Here is a 22,077-nt window from a genome sequence, read left to right on the forward strand (position 1 = left end):
TTTCTTTTAAAAATCCATGTTGCAAATAGAATCAATGATTATTTCTTTTGGACATAATAACTCATTGCTACAAAGTACAGTTATTTTCTATTACTTAGTTATAATGTACACTATGTACATAAACACAAGAGTGACCTATCTTTAACTACAAATGAACAAATAGTTTGTTAAAAACCAGAATCAGGACTTATAAATAGTGCAGAAAATGCAAATGCCAAAAATACGATGCCTCCTATGATTGTCACTGTAAAAGAAGAGAAAAAAGTCAAATAAGGCAAAATGACATTATATTGAGACAGTGCTGACAAGCAACAATAGAGCTATAATTCATTTTAAAACCTAATTATAAAAGACGATGTTCAACAACTGGCTAGCAAGAAGACTGTTTTTATGCCATCTTTAAGGCCTACCAACTACATACAAAATTTGCAGCAGAATCAGTAAATACAGTATAATTCCAAATCTTTAGGCATTTTTAGGCCAAAAAGTTATATTTCCAACATGATTGTTTTATTGACTTAAATTTATCTTAACAAAAAGCTACCATGAATCCAGCAATGCTTACAGATTAATTTGTATTTTACAACATCTACACAGTCCATATTTGCAACAGCAGGGGGAACTCCTCTCTCTAGGAGGTTATTACACAGACAAGTCTCCTTCAGAAGTAAAAACTTAAAACAGTGCTCCTTTCTAATCTATCTCCGATTCTAAGAGTTAAGACAAATGGTAATTTTTTGTAATTCAAAAACAACTTACCAGTTCTGACAGAGATTTTTTGTGCTATCATTCTTCCTCCAATTACAGCCAATCCAGTGCATAAGCAGTGTCCCACAGTTCCACCCACTGCTACACCATAGGGGTCCTGCAAACAAATGTAACAGTCACTTAATGAAACTGCTACCTTATAAAGGTAACTATTAAGCACTGAAAACAGAGATCAACAGCAAAAAAGCATACCAGTTAGAAAAATTAAGGTGTATAATTTATGAAAAGTGTAACAGCTGCTTGAAGGAATATGTTCCAATTATTCCTGGGACTAGGGAGGTGCTGCAGTAATGTCACATAGCAAGAGATTCAAACTCAGTCGTCATGTCCACACTGCTAGACCACGGTAATTCATACAGACAGGGAATCCCGAGCCTTTCCAGTCACTGTGCTGTTCAGATGATAGTATTAAGAAAAAGGCAATGATTCTGCCATCACGATAGCTCACCACAGCAGGACCACCACCACAACTATATAGCCACTTTCAAGTCCCAATCTTGGCAATCTGAAAGCTAATAATGTCCACAAACCAAGAAAAAGATAGGGCAAAGCCATTAAAGTGACATTGTAAAAGCTTGTTTTAAAATATGGGAATCAAATGAAAACAATTCTATTTTTTTTTTTTCCAAAATAAAGCATTTTTGCGGCTTCTCTGACAAAATGGTTCTGCTCAAACTATCTTAGTCCTGGCCTTCAACTCTTGTTTTATATTTTAAATTGCAGCCTAGGTTAAGGAACTTATATTTTATGATAGATATTTCCTAGGAGTTAAATTCAAATCAAGCTTGTTATCTAAACCCTACCATCCAATAAAAACAATGTAACAACATATAAAAACAGGTAAGAAATATCAAGATCAAGAAAAGCCTGAAAAGTAGCGGCAGCATTCCAAAAATTCCACAACCATCTCCTCAGTAAATCTTAACAAATTTCTGTGAACATTAACAGACTTCTCATGTAAAACTTTACTACTCTCAAGAGAAAGATTAAAAAATTTTAAAAATGGGAATCTTTTAAGTGGCATTATTTGACAACTATGAACAAAATGTAGAAGAGGCTAGAAGGCAGACAGCCATAACTCCAGTCCTTGTCCCTGCTACCCATTAGCTTATGTCCTCAGAAAAGGTTCTATTAGGTAGACTACCTAAGAGTCGTGCTGTAGGAAGCAGCAACCTCTCCTCTTCCTCTCAGCTATCCGCTTGGCAGCCGCAGAGCAGCAGTCATGCGTGAGTGCATCTACATCCACGTTGGCCAGGCTGGTGTTTAGATTGGCTATGCCTGCTGGGAACTCTACTGCCTAGAACATGGCATCCTACCTGATGGCCAAATGCCAAGTGACAAAACCATTGGGGATTGGGGGAATGAGTCCTTCAACACCTTCTTCAGTGTGACAGGCACTGGCAAGCATGTGCCCTGGAACGCACAAGTCATTGATGAAGTTCACAGTGGCACCTACTGCCAGCTCTTCCACCCCAAGCAGCTCATCACAGGCAAGGAAGATGCTGCTAGTAACTATGCTCACAGGCACTACACCACTGGCAAGGAAATCACTGACCTTGTCTTGGATCAAATTCGGAAACTGGCTGACCAGTGTGCATGCAGGTCTTTAAGGCTTCTTAGTTTTCCATAGCTTTGGTGGGGGAACTAGTTCTGGGTTCACCTCCCTGCTGATGGAATGTCTCTGCTGATTATGGCAAAAAGTCCAAACTGGAGTTCTCCATTTACCCAGCACCCCAGGTTTCTATAGCTGTAGTTGAGCCTTATAACTCCATCCTCACCACCCACACCTGGAGCACTCTGATTGTGCCTTCAATTGCCAATGAGGCCATCTATGACATCTGTCACAGAAATCTTGATATTGAGTGCCCAACCTATACTAACCTGAATAGAGTAATAGGTCAAATTGTATCCTCCATCACTGCTTCCCTGAGATTTGATGGAGCCCTGAACGTTGATTGGACAATCCCGACCAACCTGGTGTCCTATCTCCACATCCACTTCCCTCTGGCCACATGTGCCTGTCATCTCTGCTGAGAAAGCCTGCCATGATCAGCTTTCTGTAGCAGAGATCACCAATGCGTGCTTTGAGCCAGCCAACCAGATGGTGAAATGTGACGCTCGCCACGGTAAATACATGGCTTGCTGCCTGTTGTACCATGGGTTATGTGGTTCCCAAAGATGTCAATGCTGCCATTGCCAGCATCAAGACCAAGCGCAGCACCCAGTTTGTGGACTGGTGCCTCACTGGCTTCAGAGTTGGCATTAATTATCAGCCTTCCATTGGAACCTGGTGGAGACTGGCCAAAGTACAGTGAGCTGTGTGTGTGCTGAGCAACACCACAACTGCTGCTGAAGCCTGGGCTCGCGACCTGATGTATGCCAAGCGTGCCTTCGTTCACTGGTACGTGGGTGAGGGCATAGAGGAAGGAGAGTTTTCTGAGGCCCATGAGGTCATGGCTGCCCTTGAGAAGGAGGATGAGGAGGTTAGTGTGGGTTCTGTTGAGAGGGTGAGGAAGGAGAGGAGTACTGAAGTTAAAATGTCACAAAGGTGCTGCTTTTACAGGGAATGTTATTCTGTTTTAAACATTGAAAAGTTGTGGTCTGATCAGTTAATTTGTACGTAGCAGTGTATACTCTTACATACAGTTACTGGCTTATGCTCTAAAATACGAAGCTTTATTACAGACCCAAGCCGTCCATTTCTCTGATGGGTTTGAATAACGTATTCCTTGTCTTAAATAGAAAAAGAAAAGAAAAAAGTCACCCAATCTCTCTGGGGCCTCAGGTTCTTTATCAGTAGAACAAAGGCTAGAACAAGATGATCTGAAATCTCTTGTGGCTTACCATCCCAGGACACAGTATGCTGGGGCTAAGACTTAACAAATTTTCTAAGTTATCGTTGCAAAAATCTATTTCAATACAAGGAACAGAAGAACCCAAAGATATACACTTTTAAGGTTTTAGATATTTAATGCCAAATTGGCCTTCAATAATATTCTATCAATTTATATTCTCAATAACTATACAAAGGAAGGTTCTAAGGAAAGAAAGAAAACCAAGCCAAGCCAACTGCCACGGCATCATTTTGGCAAAACTGAAGGGACTAGGAGTCAGAAAGATGAGTTGAGAGCAACTAAGTCTGTACACCAGAATACCATCTGATTGCAGAAACCGAGAAGCGAGTTTTAAAGAGCAGCAACATTACTACCTCTAAAACAAATAGTATAGCATGTGAAATAGTCCCTTGTCCCACCTCAACTTTGTCCAGTGTCCTCTGGAGTAAAGTAACATTAGTTATGCTCAGTTTAAATACAGAAGCAGTTCTCTCTCAAGCTGCCACTCACCTCTCTAGCTGCCAAAACAATCGTAGTTAGTTGAGAGCGATCGCCCCACTCTGCTAAGAATGTTAATGTAAGAGCTTGAACAAAGATGGGTGAAATAAAATGCAGCCACTTTTTCTGAGGTATCGTGGTGCTTGTACCCGTTTCAATATCTCCTGGTCCATTTAAGAGTTTGGTTCGTTGAAACTAAATTTAAAAAAAAAAAAAAAAAAGACAATCTCAGGAAGCAAATAAAATAGCACAAGATTAATCTTTCTTTTATAAAGTGTTTAAAGTCTATGGAATATGCTCCAAGAAACTAGTTATGTGACTTCAAACTTCTCTTTTGAAGCACTGGTCTCACATAGCAACAAATGCTATATTCTCAATTCCTTCATTCCTCTCCAAGAAAATAAACAATATTTACTGATCACTTGCTAGGCTAGATACTGTGGGAAGAAACATAAAATTTTAGACAGACGGTTATAAACAATCTAATTAAGGAACCTGATTACATGTGTTCAGTATTCATCCTCATGTCCTCTCTCTATTAACACTAACCCAGAGTCACATCACAGCCAGGTATAATGGAAACTAAAATAATAAGCTATATTTTTGTAGCCCATACATATCAAACAGCTATGGATGGCCACTAAAAAACCTCTAGATAGTGTTTACTCTTAGTTGAGTGCCTTTCTGGTCCAGATCTTTAACAGTGCTATGACTTACTTCTTCATCTTTTTTCTTTAATTCTGCTTGAACTTCTTCCAGTTCCTCTTGACCTTCATCTGGACTCATTTTTAAGCCTTCTCGAAGCATTCTAATGCCAAAAATGGCAAATAATGCAGTTGAAACATAGTATGTATACACCCTAGGGATGACTGTGGTGGCATAGCCGAACAAAACTGGAAGAAAATGCAACAGTATATATGGTTACTAAGCATGTATCTCAACCAAACAAAGGAACAGTTACCTTCAGAAATCATAACTTACCACTGTTTTAAAGGAAAAAATGGTTCACATTAGAAACTAATGTAATATGCAATAACCTTAAATAATTCCACGCCTTTCCTTTCACCAACATTGAACCCTTAGGTCTAGCCAATTACCTAACATAGTTTATAGAAATCAATGGTCCAGCTGAAGACAACATGGGTTCCACTGGGATAGCTCATGAGACAGATAATGAACTTCTCTACGGACACATCCAGCCAAAGGCTGGCTTGGTACGTATCATGCAGAGCATGGTACTTTAGGTAGAAAGTTATCTTTGACGCCCTCTAAGGATTCCAAGATCTTATAACCTGGAAACTACACCACCTTCCCATATAAGTGATATTTCTTCATCACAAATCTTTATATTATAAATTTCTATAGTAAAGAATCATAACAAGATTCTCATATGGCTTGATTCAAATTCTGCTCCTTTGGAACTATTTAAAATAAAAATATAAAAAAACGAATTCCTTATACATATATTAAAAATACATTTACAACAAACTCAAACTTATTCAGTACCATTCTTTCCTATCGTTAAGAGAGCAATTGTAGAAGTTACACAATAAACTACACTTGGAACTACATCAAGAACTCAAATCCTAACTGTGAAACACATATCAGTAATATCAGTTCAGTAATTAAAATTTAAAAACTATGGAAGGGCCAGAGGGTATTTTCATATATATAATAAATGCAATTATTCTTCACCAGCTTGTTATAAAATGGGTGCAATAGTTATAAATCTGCCTGAATATTAAGTGTATAACTGCATAGGTAAACAACCCTCTATTTCATTATATGACAAAATTGAAAAAAAATTTTTAAATCATGTTTAGAAATGAACCAGATCTATGCTATGTGCACATCTACATTCAAATTATATGCATTTATTTTCATGATACAAACATTTTCTAGTTCTGTCCACTGAAAAGGCCAAGAAGCAAAAACATCTCAGTAATAGCCAATTTTGCACCCAGACCTTAGTTTCTAATAGCATTCTCCACTAAAAGGCTCCTCAGAGAAATGGCTAATTCCAGGACTGGACAGAGCAGGTCCAAAATAAGCTTGCACTATCTTGTTATACTAGAAAGGAAGAACAAAAACAAACAATGGGAACACGTTACAAGGACATAGGAGCCAGCTTGGAGGAGCTCCCAGCCACCCAATCTGGGATAATTTAAGCAGCAATATAGTTAATTAGAAACCACTGAAAAAGGGCATTCATGAGTTTATACCAATAATAGACAAGCCAGCCAATGGGAGAAGACAGCTCTTTCTTAGAGTCCTATGCAAGGCTCACTGGTAAATGCAGATGGGGTACTGGAGTTAGAAAGCCACTTTGCAAGTATCAAGGGAAAATTTAGATCATGTAAGAGTTATCAACTAATGCTAAACTATGGAGAACAGGGTTTTTGCATTGTCTTAAAGTGTCTCCTTAAAGATTGCATACTAGGTGCAAAGAAAGAAAAAAAAAGAGTATTACAAGAGCGATCTTAACAGGGTAATTAAAAGAACATTATCAACGAGGGCCAGATGTGATGCTCTTACAGGGACAAACATCAGCTATGCAGTGTTCTAGTCAAGAATGCATAACCTCAATCCAATAATGAAGAAACATCAAAAACAAAATGAAGATTAGTCCATTAGAGGAGGAGGGGCTATATTCTTTAAAAAATGGTAACATCCTAAAACACATAAGAAAAGGCTGTGGAAACATTTCGGATTAAGAGATTAAAAAGAACTAAACACCTGACCTAGACTAGATCCTCTATGGAAGAGGGAAAAACTGCTATAGAAAATATTATCGGGTCTACTGACAAAATATGGGTGATAAATTAATGTATCTATGTGTATAAAGATATATATTAAGTTACATGTATACTATATATCTATAGATATATAAACTGTGTATATGTACAATATTATCTATATATAAATCATGTATACATATAATTTTATCTAGCTATAAATGGATAGCTAGGTCACAAATGATAAAGCAAACAAAGTAAAATGTTAATGACAGGTGAACCTAGATAAAAGGGACACAGGTGTTCTTTGTATTATTTGATTTTTGCAAACTTTATAAACTTAAAATGTTTTCTATAAAGACGTTTAAAAATTTTTTAATGAAATGTAGCATACCTTTTTAAATCTCCTAAACTTAGTTTTCCTTTTATCTTCAGATAATCTAAAAATGACCTGTTACTTACCTTTACAATCCCATCTTTTCTGCCTTCACAACGCCATAGGCTGTAAAAAAACCACTTGGCATTCCAACTTTGTTGTTCTCCCCTGGTTACTGTCCCTCTATTTCCTTTCTTTGGAAACCTTTCCTCAGACACTCAAGCACTTTTGCTCTGAGAACAATGAAAGATTATTTCTCCTTAAGCAGGTGCTTTGCACCAAGTCGGAACAGAGCCAAAAAGGTACTGGTCCTTCTACATCTTGGCAGTGTTGAAGTTCCAAGAAAAGTATCTGAAGTAAAGATACAGATTTGAGAATCACTGACTTACAGGTAACTGAGAACACCTGGCATGAGAACATCAGTGAGAGGGAAAAAACGGGCCAAGGATAAAACTGTAGAGAATATCAATATTTATAGTACAATTTTTTTTTTCAGAGAGAAAGAAATATAACTAGAAGCACATGGTGTCACAGAAGTCAAGAGAATAAAAAGGTGGGGATGCCCATGAATATGGTCTGAGGGGCTCATTAAAATGAAAACGGAACACTAAAAAGGAAAGATGATTATGAAAGCCTTTACAAGTGTTAGAAGCAGAAATCAAACTACAAGTAGACAGGAGTAAAATGGGAGGAAGGCCTTGAGGAGGAGGGGGAAAAGCAGTAATAATAAAACTGTGAAGTACATAAGATTATCACCTCTGCTCTCAGAAGGCACAGAGAGGCTAGGTAAATCTCTGCAGTGAAGCGAAGGGCAGAGCCTGGATAGGACCCAGGCGGCCTGCCGTGCACTCTTAGCCGACTGCTAAAGTATAAAAGAGACAAGAGATGCAGGTGAGCAATAAAACTCCAACTGACATCCCCCAAAGACACAGAAAGACTTTACAAGGAAACACAGAAGAACAGTTTGTTAAAGAATCTATTTCCAGAAGTTAAACTTTCCATATGTACTCTTTCCTAAACTCATCTGCCTGAAAACACACTTGTAGTTAAGGAGCCTTTCAGGTTCTCCTTTCTCAGTTCCCTTCTTCACAGCTGCCCTCCACCCACTTTACAAAGATGCCTTTTACCCAGCTTCCTATAGTGTGTTTCCCCACAGTATAGAAAACAGATATTCTCTAGGGCACCAAAGAAGGAGTTTGAAATACCGGTGTCCTTAATCAAGGCATCATAGACCAGAGATAGAGCTTGGGTCTTCCCTGTCTTATACAAGTTTCTGATAAGGTCTCACACCATTATAAATAACAGCTTCATGGCTGTTGGAAATAATAGTTATGACATTAGAAACAGAGTATTTTGGCCTCGGTAGGAATAATTTCCAATTAGAAACTGTGCCTCTTTCATCCCCAATGAGTGTAAACAAATGTATTTTCCCTAAGGCAGAGTCTTATTACAGCAAAAAGAGCATCAGGAAGAAATACTAAAGACCACAGGGATTTTTTCAACCAGGTTCCATGCCTAATCCACCCATCTATCCATTTTAGAACTAGAATTCTAAAGTAGATGATTGTCATGGGGATGTATATCATGTTTATTTAAATTCAAAAACGAAGTCAAAGCTTTCTGACAGAAAATAAGCCTGACTTAGATGATTTACTGTGGACTTCCTAGAACTGCCATGGCAATGAAGCAATACGGTAGGCATTTTCCATAAACTTAACGAGCTAAATCTATAGCTCCAAGGTTCTAGGAAAATATATTTAAAACATATGATATGATACAATTTTTAAAATGAAATACTTTATTGGCTAAAGTACAACTGAAATTAACAATATTTCAATTTTGGCAACCATTTCTAAATGTATCAGTTACACAAGGTACTTCTAAAGTAAAAGACTAATGTGTACAAGAATAGTCATCTGATAAATTTCAGAAAAACCTTTTTTGGTATACTTGGTTTCTAATTCTCTGCTTTCAACAAAATTGACAGATGACCTTATTAAGCTGTCAGCTGGTAAATCATTAAAATTTATTTTTGATGATGGACTAGTATTTAATTTTTAGCATATAACACAGGAACCCAATAAACTAAATGACATGGCTGTAACAAAATTCCTTCCTACTTTTTTATGTGAATAAAATTTCTCAGCCCTTTTAAATTATCTATTAAAAAAATAAAAAGAATCAGAAGTGATTCTTAACTTTGCTTCAATATATAAATTTAATGCAATCCCCATCAAAACTCTATAGATGAAATACTGCCATATGCGACAACACGGATAGATCTTAAGGTAATCACGCTAAGCAAATAAGTCAGAAGAAGCTGAGAACCATATGATTTCACTTATATATGGGATATAAACCTAAAAGCAACAAATGAACAAGAACAAAAACTCAAAGACAACAATTTAGTGGTTATCAGAAGGGAAGACATAGGTGGATAATGATAAAGGGGGTCAAATATATGGTGATAAAAGATTTGACTTTAGGTGAACACACAATATACAGCACTTGAAACCTACATAGTTTTGTTAACCAATGTCACCCCAATAAATTTAATAAAATAAACACCTTGCTTCATTCTAGCAATAAGTATCATCCATGGACATATAAACTAATAATAGTTCTATCATCTCATTAAGAGATGCATTTCTAACTTAAAAGAAAAAAGTTTATTTAGAGGAAGAACGCTGGTATTAAGGGAGACTGTAACTACCATGCCTTCCACTGCTTTGACAAAACCTCAGATGAGTGGCCTTCTGGCCAAGCGTCTGCAATGTCATATTGTTGGAGTGATCATTGTAATCCTGGAAGTTGCAGCTTTCTCTAAGTCTACTGTGGATAAATCAAGGAAGAAGGCATACACAGATTTATACAGAAATAATGATTCCATGGAAGACTGTGAGATGAAGAAGGCTGGTATCTTTCATAGTACAAAGTGACTTCAGAATGTAAAGAATTTCTTTGAGTTGACTTCCATGGAATTTTGTCACTGACCTGTGTTCCTCAACTATGAAACGTGAATATTTGGGGCAAGGAATAGTTTCTCTTGATAAACAATTAACAAATACTGTGGAGAAAAAAGTTTATTTAAATTGTGATATATTTGCTTTGATCAACTGTGTACTAAACCCCACTTATAGCTGAGGAAGTGGAAATGAACACATAAAACAAGTGGAGGAAACCGATAGAGCCCATTTCTGAGGAGGGAATGGGCAGAGGGAGGACAGCCTTCTAGTTATCCTCGAAGCTCAAAGTTTCAAGACGAAAATTCTCTGATATTATTCAAACTCATTCCAAACAAGTGACTTCAGCATTTATAACTCTCCCTACTTTTCCTACTTCCTATAATCAAAATTGACTTTTAAAGAGAAAACTGTTTTTACTGTGACATATGAATAATGCTAACACTATTATCTAAAATGTAAAAAATCACTAAATTGTTTTAATCATTAAAATACTCATATTTTTAAAAAGACTTTAACAAGCATCCAAGCAGCCAGAAACAGAACTTGCTGAGGCAAGAGGGGTGAATGACTGAGCACCTGAAATCTAAGATCTCATTTTAAAACAGATCGCAACACTATAAGGTAGTTGATACCATCTGCACTTTACAGATGGAGAATCTGCAGCTCAAAGAGGTTAGGTAACTTATCATTACTTTAATACACAGCATAGTCAGATTCTAACCCAAGTCTGACTCTAATGAGAAGGCTGTTTTCTATCCAGCTACGTGGCTTACAGTTGCTTCTGAATCAGAGATGAAATTAACTATTTAGTGTAAGTTTACTTCTCATGGTCTAATTCTTTGAAAAATTGAAGCCTATATAATAGTAACACAAACCTGGCATCTAAGAAAATTTCATTCCTTTACTGTAATGGATAAGAATAGGTTAACAGGACAAATAAACTGAAAAATGACTCCTCAGTTATTGATTACCAGACATCCTTCAACAGAATAAGCAATTCTCTGTGGTTACTTGGGTCCTACTTCTACGATATCAGATATAAATAAGCTTATCTGGACTGGAAAGAAAAGAAGCAAGGAAACACAGCAAAAACAAGGATTACATACTAAAATTTTTAAAATGCAATATAGTTTTTAGGAATTTATGTACTGAAACCATTTTCTGTTTACTAAATTTTGGAACATGAACCAAATTCCAACATAACCAGTTGAATGATTCCATGCTTTCACCTAAATCCAGTAAATTCATTAGGAAGAAAAGCACACTTACCTGATAAGCACGTCATTAGGCCCAAGGCAAGCATAGCACCAGCCAACACTGTCAAACGGTTATAGCGCATCGCCATAATGGCTGCTATAAAAAATGTCTTATCACCCAGTTCAGATACAATGATAACTGATATGGCAGCGACAAATGCATGGATAAATCCCAAATTTGTCTGGGTATCTGGGTCTTCTTTATTGTTATGAACTGGGGCAGCTGGTGTGAGTCCTTTCTGAAATAAAAAAATATATATGTATATGTACATCAGTTACTTTTTGAAATAAATCATTATTTAAAACTCTTGTATGTGAATTAAGACTGTTTTTCTGTCATGAACATTAGACTTATTTACTGTCTATCACTTTGAAAGCCATTACTAATGAAAGAAACATCTATTTATGGTTGCTACAATGCAGATCCAAGTACAATTCTACAAAACAAGAAAAAACATGTAGACCAAGTATAACCACAAATTATCTTATTTTCTAAGTGATTATGAGATGAGATTTAATTCTCAGCTATGTCTCAAATTTTTATTTGGGTGGAAGACCAAAGCATGTTTATCAAACATTCAAGTAACAGGCAGCTCAGAGAAATTTCACTAACACTTTAGAGCAGGGGTCTCCAACCCCCGAGCCACAGACCCGTACTGGTCTATGGCTTGTTAGGAAACGGACCGGCCAGCGAGCAAAGCTTCATCTGTATTTGCAGCTGCTCCCCAGCACTAGCATCGCCACCTCAGCTCCACCTCAGATCATCAGGCATTAGATTCTCATAGGAGTTCCAGTCCCTGGTGCCAAAAAGGTTGGGGACCGCTGTTTTAGAAGACAAAGATTCAGAAAGCTCTCAACAGGTTGTAGCAATATAATGCTCTAGCTAAGATGAGGTCTAATATAGCTGGATATATGGGTGCTGGAACACTAAAGTAAAAAATATCCTAAGCGATAATATGGCCTAATAAAAAAGACAAACCAGAGTTTTGGTTGACATTAAGGTCATTTTAAGTAAAAACTGTGACAAGGCACTTTAAAGACTTAGTGACCCAGCAGTCTATGCTGCTCAGTCTTTCTCCAAAGTTCTGTACTGGTTCTGAGGCACCACATTTTAAGAAGGCACTGCCCTCTGAAGATAATCCCAGACAGATGATAAAATCAGGGTTTAGCAAGCTACTGCTAAGAATATTTCTGACATTTTTAAGGGGTTGCAAAAAATAAAGAGGAGGAGGGAAGGAAGGAAAGGAAAGTTATGCAACAGAGACCTTAAGTAGCCTGCAAATATGTGGCCCAACCTAAAATATTTATTATCTGGCCCAGTACCAAAAAACTTGCCAACTCAGACTCTAAAACAATCATGTAAGAGACCAGGAAGGACTGGGTGCCTATGTCCCAATAACTGAGAAAGTCTGTATGTGAGTCTGCACGGTTCTAAGAGGTAGAGCTAAAAAGTTCCAGGTGGCAGATTTTAACTTAATACAGAGAAAAGATTTCTACCCCAAGAGAGCCACCTGAAGCTGAAATGGACTGCTAGAAAAGGTGGAGAGTTCCCTCCTCAACTTCAGAGGTCCAGGGAAAGGAACCAGCATTTACAGGAAATGTACTTTATTGGTGGTGCTCAACCAGGGTGATTTTGTCTTCCAGGGCACTTTTGGTAATGTCTGGAGACATTTTTGGTTGTCACAACTAAAGAAGAACTACTGGCATCTAGTGCGTAGAGGCCAGAAATGCTGCTATGGGCAGGTCATAATGAAGAGGAAACCCACCCTCCACCCCCAAGACAGAATTATCTAATACAAAATATCAATAGCTCCCAGGTTGAGAAACCCTGGACTAGATAAATCTAAAGGTCTCTTCCAAGCCTCACAGCCTATCTGTAATTAATTTTTAAAGCCTACGAATCTCTAGAAGCCTAAAATTAAAAAAAGAAAGAAACCCAAGAACGTATGTGATTTGTGATAAGGTAAAAACAGAATTACTTACAAAGGCCCCAGAGATGGCAGAGATAAGAATAAAATTCTAAATTCTTAGTGTGCATGTCATTCCTTAGCACATGACATAAACTTGACTCCCAAATTCCACAGTAAAGAAAATTTCAAGCATTACTCAGCCTGGATTTCTGAGCAAAAAAACAGGGGAATTAAATATTTCAGAAAATACTTGGTGTTAGGGCTAAATCAAAACGGCGGCCTTGGAAACCATCTCCTGATTAAGCAAGTACCATTTTTCAGGATTACAGCTTTTTCTCCATTATCATTTTTGTTCCATCTATGCTGATGTTCCTTTAAAATTGAGTTTCCCTTCTCTTCCAATACCGTATGAGCGTTAATATCATAAAAAAAAATAAGCATTTTAAAATTTATTTTTAATAATAGTATTTTCATTTGGCTTTCATTAATGCAACATTTTCTTCTTGAATATACCTTCTGTATGAAGAAATTACATTGTAGGACCTGAAATCCAAGAAAAGTTTTAGGAATAAATTACACACCATTATGACCAATTAGCTCCAAGCTCAAAAAGAAAATGTTTACTTTAGCGACCAAAACTACATATTCTCATGCTTTTATAATTCCCAGCCATAAAACCTTAGCCACATTATCTAGTTTCTCTGTCCCTCTGTGAAATGATTAAATAAAACCTGCCTTAAAAGTACAACAAAATACTACATATTCTTAAAAACTTTCTATATACAGAACATAAGAAAACTCAGCTTAAAGCTTGTTATATATTGAGCTGGTCCTGGACAGCCAAAATGATAGTGTTAAAAAATCACCAACCACGGTGGTAAGAATTTAAAACAAAAGTATCAGGGTATTATGAAGATAGATTTTTAAAGTTAAAATGTTAACAGGGTCAGAAAATGATCAGTTACTATTCAATCACTTAGTGTCAAATGCCTAAGTGCTTACAATGTATAGAAATCATCTTTTTCTAATTCACCTTCAGAGTGACATAATGTAGTGGGTTTAGTCTGTGGGCCCTGGAATCAGACTGCCTGGGTTCATAGCCAAGGCATTACCAGTTACTTGCAGTTTCATCTGCAAGATGAGGGGTACCTACACCTTACAGGGTTGGTATGAGCATTATGTGAATTAATAAATACACATAAAGCCCTTAGATGGTGCCTAGTACACAGCAAGAACTCAGTTAAGTTAGTTATTGTAGCACACTATATCTTCCTAAATATTTCATTGTTAGTTCACTAAGAAACTGATATTCATATATATAGATACATTTTTATGCATATATATTTATATGAATAAACACATACACACATAAATACATACACACACACTTTTGCTACTATTCCTGGGAAAAGAGATTATAGTAATTAAGGTACTATGGATCAAATTTGACAGGAATGCTAACAAGAGTTAATTTTAGCTGCAAATAAAGAACACAAACAGGTAAAAACAGAATATTTTATTTAACCCAAAATAATTCTCTAGGAATATTTTTTAAATTATGACTGGGATTTTTAACATTTTTTTTCATACCAAGTCTTCCAACTCCAGTATGTATCTACCCACCACCTGTCTCATGCACATCTCAGTTTGGACTAGCCATATCGAGTGCTAAAGAACCACATGGCTCATAACCACAGTACTGGGCAGTGCACCCCGAGGACACATCAAGTTTTTGGTAACCACAGGTCTTCAATCATGCAGTCCTACTTCCCTATCTTCTTTTCGTTATCCCCCTATTTATCTAGATTCCTCAAGATCCAACTGATAAAGAAACTCTTGAGCAAGGTCTATCCCAACGACTCCAGCCCTTAATGGTCCTTCTCCCCTAGAATAAAACTGAATGAATACTGTGGGCAATGAATCATGGAACACAAAGGACTAAAACGTTTAAGGTGAAAACACTCAAGGAGTTATTAATCTTTTTTGCATTAGAAACATGTATAAATGTAATGTTATCATCTGTAATAATAAAAAGACTAAATGTCCATCAAATAGGGTACTGATTAAATAAATGGTAGCTCCATATATTGGAATATTATGGGGCTAAAAGAATTTCATATATACTAAAAAGGGAAAAAAATCACTAAAATTTTTAAGTTGAAAAAAAGGACATCTTATGTATATAGTCATTGCTTGTATGTGTGTGGAGGGGCAGGGAGTTATAAAGTATATACAGAGTTAATGCACACCAAATCTCAGAAAACAGGAACGGTGGGTTTGTTTCTAGGGAAGGAACCAGGATGACTAAAACAAGGGTCGGTGAACTTATTTTTAAAGGGACAAACATGTAACCATGGGCCATAAAGTCTCTGTGGTACCCAACTCTGATGCTGTAGCTTGAGATCAGCCATAGATAATACTTAAATGAATGGGCATGGCTCTGTTTCAATAAAATTTTATTTATAAAAACAGTCAGTGGTAAACTAGTTTGCTAACCCCTGAAATAGAATACAAGAGGAGAAACACACTTTTCATTCTACATTCTTCTGTACCTTTTGGAATTTTTACCAAAAATCTCGATCCAATCTCTTACTCCAGCTATGGAGGACCAATTCCTTGTAGTCTGTAAATGGCTTCAGGCAGGTCCAACCAGAAAGTGCGTGCTCTGTTCTTACTCATTCACCACCCAGAAGTATAGAGGAGTTAGTAACTGTCGGGAAAATCAGTTCTGAGGTTCATTTCAAGAGGCTCCTTCAAAGTCTCAGCGGATCAGCACTAGTCGCTCATGCAATGGCTAACTTGAAAATGCATTAGCATACATTCATTTACCACCTTCCCTGGACTGACAATTTTAAAGAATATCGGCAGGTTCTGAAAACAGGGAGTAAACCATCAGATGAATACTTGGGGAAACATAAGATAAACAGGGCCCACACTATATGGACCAGCTTAGAGGGAAGGTAGAAGCCCTTAAAAGTTTTTGAGTTGAAGACAGAAGCATGATTAAGGCGCTGTGACTAACAGATCAGGGCAAAAAGTAGAGAACACCAGCCACTGGATCAATTAATTAGGTCAGCTGCACAAGACCAATGTTGAAGACAAAATAGAGAAGGAAATAATTTTGTACATGATGGAAAGGAAAATCAATAGAACTTTAAAAATGGGGAAGAATCAAAGATGATGGTAAGGTTTTCTGCCTGGTTGACTAAGAGAAATATTAATATTTCTATAAGGTATGTGGTAAAGAGGAATAAAAATAGGAATTTTGTTTCAGACATGTTTTATTTGAGGTGATAAAAAGTTTTCAAGAGGTCATACAAATGGGTCACCTGAGTATAGGCCAGCACAGCCTCAAGGTATGTATCTGGTTACTGGCAGCCTAAATTTATCAGCTCGAACTTTGTAAATAGATAAAATTTCCAAGGGAAAAGGCAGAGATTAAGTTGAAAAAATGAGCCTTACAGAATGTCTGTATTTAGGGAAAGGCATGGAAGGGTAAAAAAAAAAAAAAAAAAAAAAAGAGAAAATAAAAACTATCTTAGATATTTAGAAAATAAGGCAGAAAAATCACAGATGATCAAGATAGGGGCAATCACTATTCACTGAGCTACTAACTAGATGCCAGGTATTTTCATATACACTGATACTCAAAAATCTTGAGCTATTATTCCAACTTAGCACAAGAGGAGAAACTGAGGACCAAGAGTGTTAAGTAATTTTCCCAAGTTCATACAGCCAAGATGGGGTGGGGCTCTTGAAAAAGTGGAGAGAGAACTGTTTCATATGAGCAATGAAAAAGAGTCCTGGATTTAACAATTAGGTAGGTTACTGGTATCCTTCAAAAACAGAATTTCGATAAAAAGACAGGGGCTAAAGCCAGAGGATGGAATACTAAAACAAAGTGAAAAAGCAACTAATCACCTAGATAGAAATTTGGTTTATAAAACTAAAGATTGCAGTGAGCTGCAATCTTTTTGCTGGTGGAGGGTCTTGCCTTCAATTTGTAAAAAACAACAAAAAAAATCACGCAACATGTGTGAAGCGCAACAAACCCAGGTATGCCTGTAATGAAGTCAACTAGAGTTAAATTAATGGCCTTTTTTTTTCCTTTCCCTAAGTAGGGAAAAACCTGTGGACATATGTCGACATATGTAAGCACATAGAAAAGAACCAAGAGAAGTTGAGAATAAAAGTACTGAGAGAAGAAAATACTGGAGGTTATTAGAGAATAGGAACATGGGCACTGAGAAAAGGTATGGAAAGGATGACAGTTTTGACTAATACTTGAAGAAAGGCAGAAAGTATGGGCAGAGAAACAAATATTTAGATGTGTATAGGTGGGTCAGATACAGTGACTAATTCCAATTTTTGTATTCCACTATGCAGTTACACAGTGTTATACCATAGTAATAAAATACAGTGTTTTCTTTGGTATGAAAACCACTATTTCAGTATTTTAATTTGGGTCTTAAACCAAATTATTTACAACTTGGGAGCAGGGTCAACAACTTAACATTAATGAAAAAATCTGCAGAATAAAACTCTTTACTCAATGTTCAAATTAGTTCTGAATTGAAAATTTTTTAAATAAAATAAAAGTACTCTCATTTAGAAAATATTCTTTTATGCTCTCATGCTCTTCAAGAGAAGAAAATGACAGATGACAATGAAAAAATAATTCTTATTCAAGTTCTAAAGTTCAAATGAACACCCGTTTGGCTGTATTGAAAACGATACAGATTATCTACAGATTATCTCCGATACATGATGAAACTAGAAAAGATAAAGATACTTTCTTTGAAACAATCTATAGCCTGCTACACCAAGAAAAATACTGATGTCCCTGCAAAACAAAACAAAACAAAAACAAAGACACTCAATAAAGTTATCACACAAGAGGTGAGATCATTTTAAGATAAAGGGGTAAGAATAAAATGTTTATGTTGGCTTAAAACTGTCTCTTCACCATTACTTTATTGTATGAGGTCAAAAAAAGCTTTTTGGAAGTTGGAAAAGTGTGCATAAAATTATACGTGCAACTTAATGACACCATGGATAAACCTGGTTTTGAAAGATTAAAAGAATATATTTTATTGTAAATTTTCACTATTGTGTCTTTATTTGTGGATGGTTTCGTTTTCTAAATATTTTTATTAATATTACTTGTTAATTCATATTAGTATATTTAACAATTTTTATTTTAATGTTAAACAACTTTGTTTATATTACTGTTTTTATTTATAAATTAAATGTATTAGTTGAACTGTATTAAATGTTTTACTGATTTTGTTTTAATGAACTGCTTTGATGGTAGAATACCAACAAGTAAAGTCAGTAACATCTTGATCATTTAATTGTAACACAGAAATCATGAGCAAGGCAAGAGTCCTCATACCTGATGGTCTCCATCTTAGCTGTAAAGAGGACAGAATTTGGAGGCTAGATTGGTTGGAGCAGGACCACAACTTAATGAAAATGGAAAAAAGTTTACATTGTGTGGAAGGCCTTGTCACAGGTAAAAGATAATAAATAAAAGAAATGCCAAAAAAACAGTAAAGCAGAAATACAATAGCAAGATTTGTACTGGGTCAGGTAATAGCTTTTGTGGCTTTATCAACAGTGCTATTTAACCAGAGCAGTTCTTCGGACTTTCAGAATATGCAACAAATTACCTTTATTAAATCTATCTGAGCTCCCTCAATTAAAGGGTATTATTACATACGCTGCTCAAGGAAGGAATAAGGGAAAAATGGAGTAAGTCACTAGAAGCATTAACTGCATAAATGATAGTATCCAAGTGATCGACAGTACTTTTTTTCATTATAACTGTTAAGTTCAGAGTGAACTCCCCCAATTTTTTAAAAACATGATTATAAAAAAAAATGCCCGATATAGAAAGTTCTGTGAGAAATTCAGTTATCCTGCTTCAAAGCACCATATAAGATAACTACATTTTTATAATACATCTTACACTTGAATGTCTACTAATGATGAAGAGATTTTTTTCTTCTCCATTTTCAGAAGTCCACTCTTACACAGTGGCATGAAAAGGTAAGTTTAAATATCCTGCTTTTAAAAGATTTATTACACGTAGTTGAAAAACAGCTGAAACTTTCAGATATTCAGCAATGCTGAACCTTTGCTTATATGCCTATTAAACTGAACTCTGATCATATCTTACCTCCACAAGGTAGACAAAAAAAAGCAAATGATACTTGTATTATAGTTAAAAAAACATGTGAATGAAAAATCTCTTCCAACATGCTGTAGTACTGTAGGTTGAGCCATATCAAGTTACATAAAAATATGATTAAAATAATTAGATTCTATTATATGTAAGAAATTAGAATTTCTATCTAAAAAAGAACCATGAAGAATATATCAAAATATTATAGACAAAAATATTATGTTGTGCCTGCCTCTTCCCTCCACATCACCAATTTTAAAGACAAGGATCCTTAAGACACTTAAATATGGTCAATGGACACAGTTGACTTCATTTTAAATGGCTAGATTTTTTCCTAGTTACCTAATGGGTATTATTAATAGCCATACCTACCACTATTTATATCTCGAAACTCACTATATGACTAAAACTTTGATGAAAGGCTTGGAAAGTTACATTCAAAATGTACCTTTCTTTCACTCATAAAGTTATTTAACTCAACATAGTTATTGTTTGGGGGTGGTGGGGGGGACTTCCCATGAGTTAAATGACAGGAGGTTAAATGATAAATTCTTTAGAATAAATTTCATGAATCGGTATTTCAGTTCAATTTCAGCAGTGGAAATGGCAAGCAGGGTCAGTTGAGCCCAGGAGTAACAAGCAATAGAGAAATCACTTTTAACAAGGATACAGTAGGCAAGTCTTCACAGAAAGGCATCTGTTACTTCTTGAAAGATGAAAAGATTCTGACCACTGGGCTTCAAGCTCACTGAAGCCCCCCTTTTTAGGGAGGCTTTTTGTTGGGAGAGACTAGAGATGGAGCACATGGCACCACTCTGGTTGCAATACAGCACATAAGCAAGGGAGTGGTGGCTAAAAGCATGGAAGTTGATAGGAGCCAGATCAGAAAGAAACCTGAACATCAATGCTGAAGAGGCCGGACTGAAATCAGTATGCAGGGGTAAATGAGTGAGGATTTCTGATAAGTAAAACCATTCGACGTTTAGGAAGATTCTTAGGCTACAGGCTGAATATAGCCTGGGGGGAGAGATGAGGAGGAGGGAGTTGAGCGCCAAACCTTCCCCTGCTAGAACACAGGACAGAGGGCTCCTGAATTTAGGAGTCCAAATTGGAAATGAGGAGAAAGCCCAGCACTAGTAGAGGGAAGAAACTTAAAAACGCTGCCGAGATTTTGAATACAAGTGAGGAAGTGATTCTATTAACATAAATGAAGATGTTAATATCTATCTAGTAAAGGCCAAAAAAAGTTCTAGTATACTTATAAATTTAGTTTTGGCATCCCACACCGCTGCACTACTCTCTGTACTACTGCCAAAGACTGATCATCCCTCTGCGTTCCTAAGGGCTACTTCCTACAAGCCAGAGCACGTTTTAAAAAAGTGAGAGTCACGCTTTATAATCCCTATATAGTTGGCGGAAGAAAAAAAAAATCACAAGTCGTGCAAAGCTGAATTTGGGTTAACAGTTTGGGATGTTTCGACAATGAAAAGGCCGATGTCATTATCAGAGAATATGAAAAGCCTCCCAGCTCTCCTTTTAAACTTCCTACTTGGGATGAGTGTTTCCACTACAGGATACATCTGAACAACAGGACTCCCATCTTGGTCCTCCCGAACTGTGGCCTCCATGCTTGGGCTCCCCTTCCCCTCCCACATAAGGAGCGAGGAGACACCAGGCCTGACCCCGGAAAAAGCGCCCTCCACCGTCCTCCATCCCCAGGAGTCGGGCCGGGCTCCCCTCCCCCAGCCGGCAGCCCAGGGCCGAGGGAGGCGCTCTGGGCGGCCGCGAGCCTGGTACCCAGTGCAGCCGGCGCCGCAGCGTCGCCCACCCTGGCGGGTCCAGCTCACCTCAGCCCGGGCTGGCTCGGGGCCCTGCGCGGCCGCGGGCTGCGGCTGTAACTGCTGGGCAGGCGCCGGCGGTTCCTTGTTCCGGTGGCTAAGGTCTTCGTCCGGGACTGCCCGGACCCCAGATGGAACGCACAGCAGCGGAACCAGCAGGAGCAGAAGCAGCCAGGGGGCAGATGCGCGGCCGCTCCCCCGGGCCGCCGCCGCCGCCATCCCGCCCGCCGAGACGGCCGCCGCAGGAGGAAGTGTGGGCTACAGGAAGACTCGACCCCGAGCCGCCTCCGCGGCGCCGCCCCTAAGGCTTCGCCGCTGCCGCTTAGTGAGGACTCGGTACCATGCGGGCAGTACTAATGGCGGGCGTAAGATATCGGGAAAACCGGCGTTCCTCGGATCCCCCTTCTCCCGCGATGGCCACACGACTCCGCCAACTGTCTCAATGCGGCCCAGCCCTGATTCCCCCAGGCCCCGCCCCTGCCCATGACGGCCTCCCATTGGCCCAGCGTCCGTCTCGGCGTCGTGACGTCCTCGGGCAGGTTGAGGTGCGGCTCGCGCCCTCTTCCCATTGGACGCGGCCAGTACCAGGCGCCACGTTACCTTCCTCTCCTCGCATCCTTCTCGTGCCCCACCCGGGACCCTCTTCTCTCTCGGGACCCGGTTCCGGGACTTCGCGGCTCGTTACTTCTCCTCCCTCCTGAGTCTTCTT

General features: G+C 37.8%; 1 protein-coding gene and 1 pseudogene across 1 annotated transcript; one reads left to right on the forward strand and one right to left on the reverse strand.

Annotated features, from left to right (window-relative positions):
• On the reverse strand, positions 1 to 21,818 carry TMEM165 (transmembrane protein 165). Its single transcript, XM_011362625.2, has 6 exons — positions 21,378 to 21,818; positions 11,447 to 11,672; positions 4,818 to 4,993; positions 4,113 to 4,295; positions 760 to 865; positions 1 to 244 (listed from the first exon to the last, which is right to left on the reverse strand). Exons 1-6 carry the CDS (start codon positions 21,585 to 21,587, stop codon positions 168 to 170), a joined length of 978 nt encoding a protein of 325 aa, XP_011360927.1. The 5' UTR covers positions 21,588 to 21,818; the 3' UTR covers positions 1 to 167.
• LOC105293767 lies at positions 1,363 to 3,298 on the forward strand (annotated as a pseudogene).
• Positions 21,819 to 22,077: the final 259 nt, after the last annotated feature.

This window comes from Pteropus vampyrus, unplaced genomic scaffold (assembly GCF_000151845.1).
Source record: "Pteropus vampyrus isolate Shadow unplaced genomic scaffold, Pvam_2.0 Scaffold77, whole genome shotgun sequence".
NCBI classification, from domain to species: domain Eukaryota; kingdom Metazoa; phylum Chordata; class Mammalia; order Chiroptera; family Pteropodidae; genus Pteropus; species Pteropus vampyrus.

Bases quoted from the DNA above. Each gene is read 5' to 3' on its own strand.
- TMEM165 (XM_011362625.2), bottom strand. From the start codon at position 21,587: ATGGCGGCGGCGGCGGCCCGGGGGAGCGGCCGCGCATCTGCCCCCTGG. The intron at 11,673-21,377 runs GTGAGCTGGACC...TTTTTATTTCAG, and splicing joins CCGAGCCAGCCCGGGCTGAG to AAAGGACTCACACCAGCTGC. The intron at 245-759 runs GTAAGTTGTTTT...CTTCTTTTACAG, and splicing joins AAAAATCTCTGTCAGAACTG to TGACAATCATAGGAGGCATC.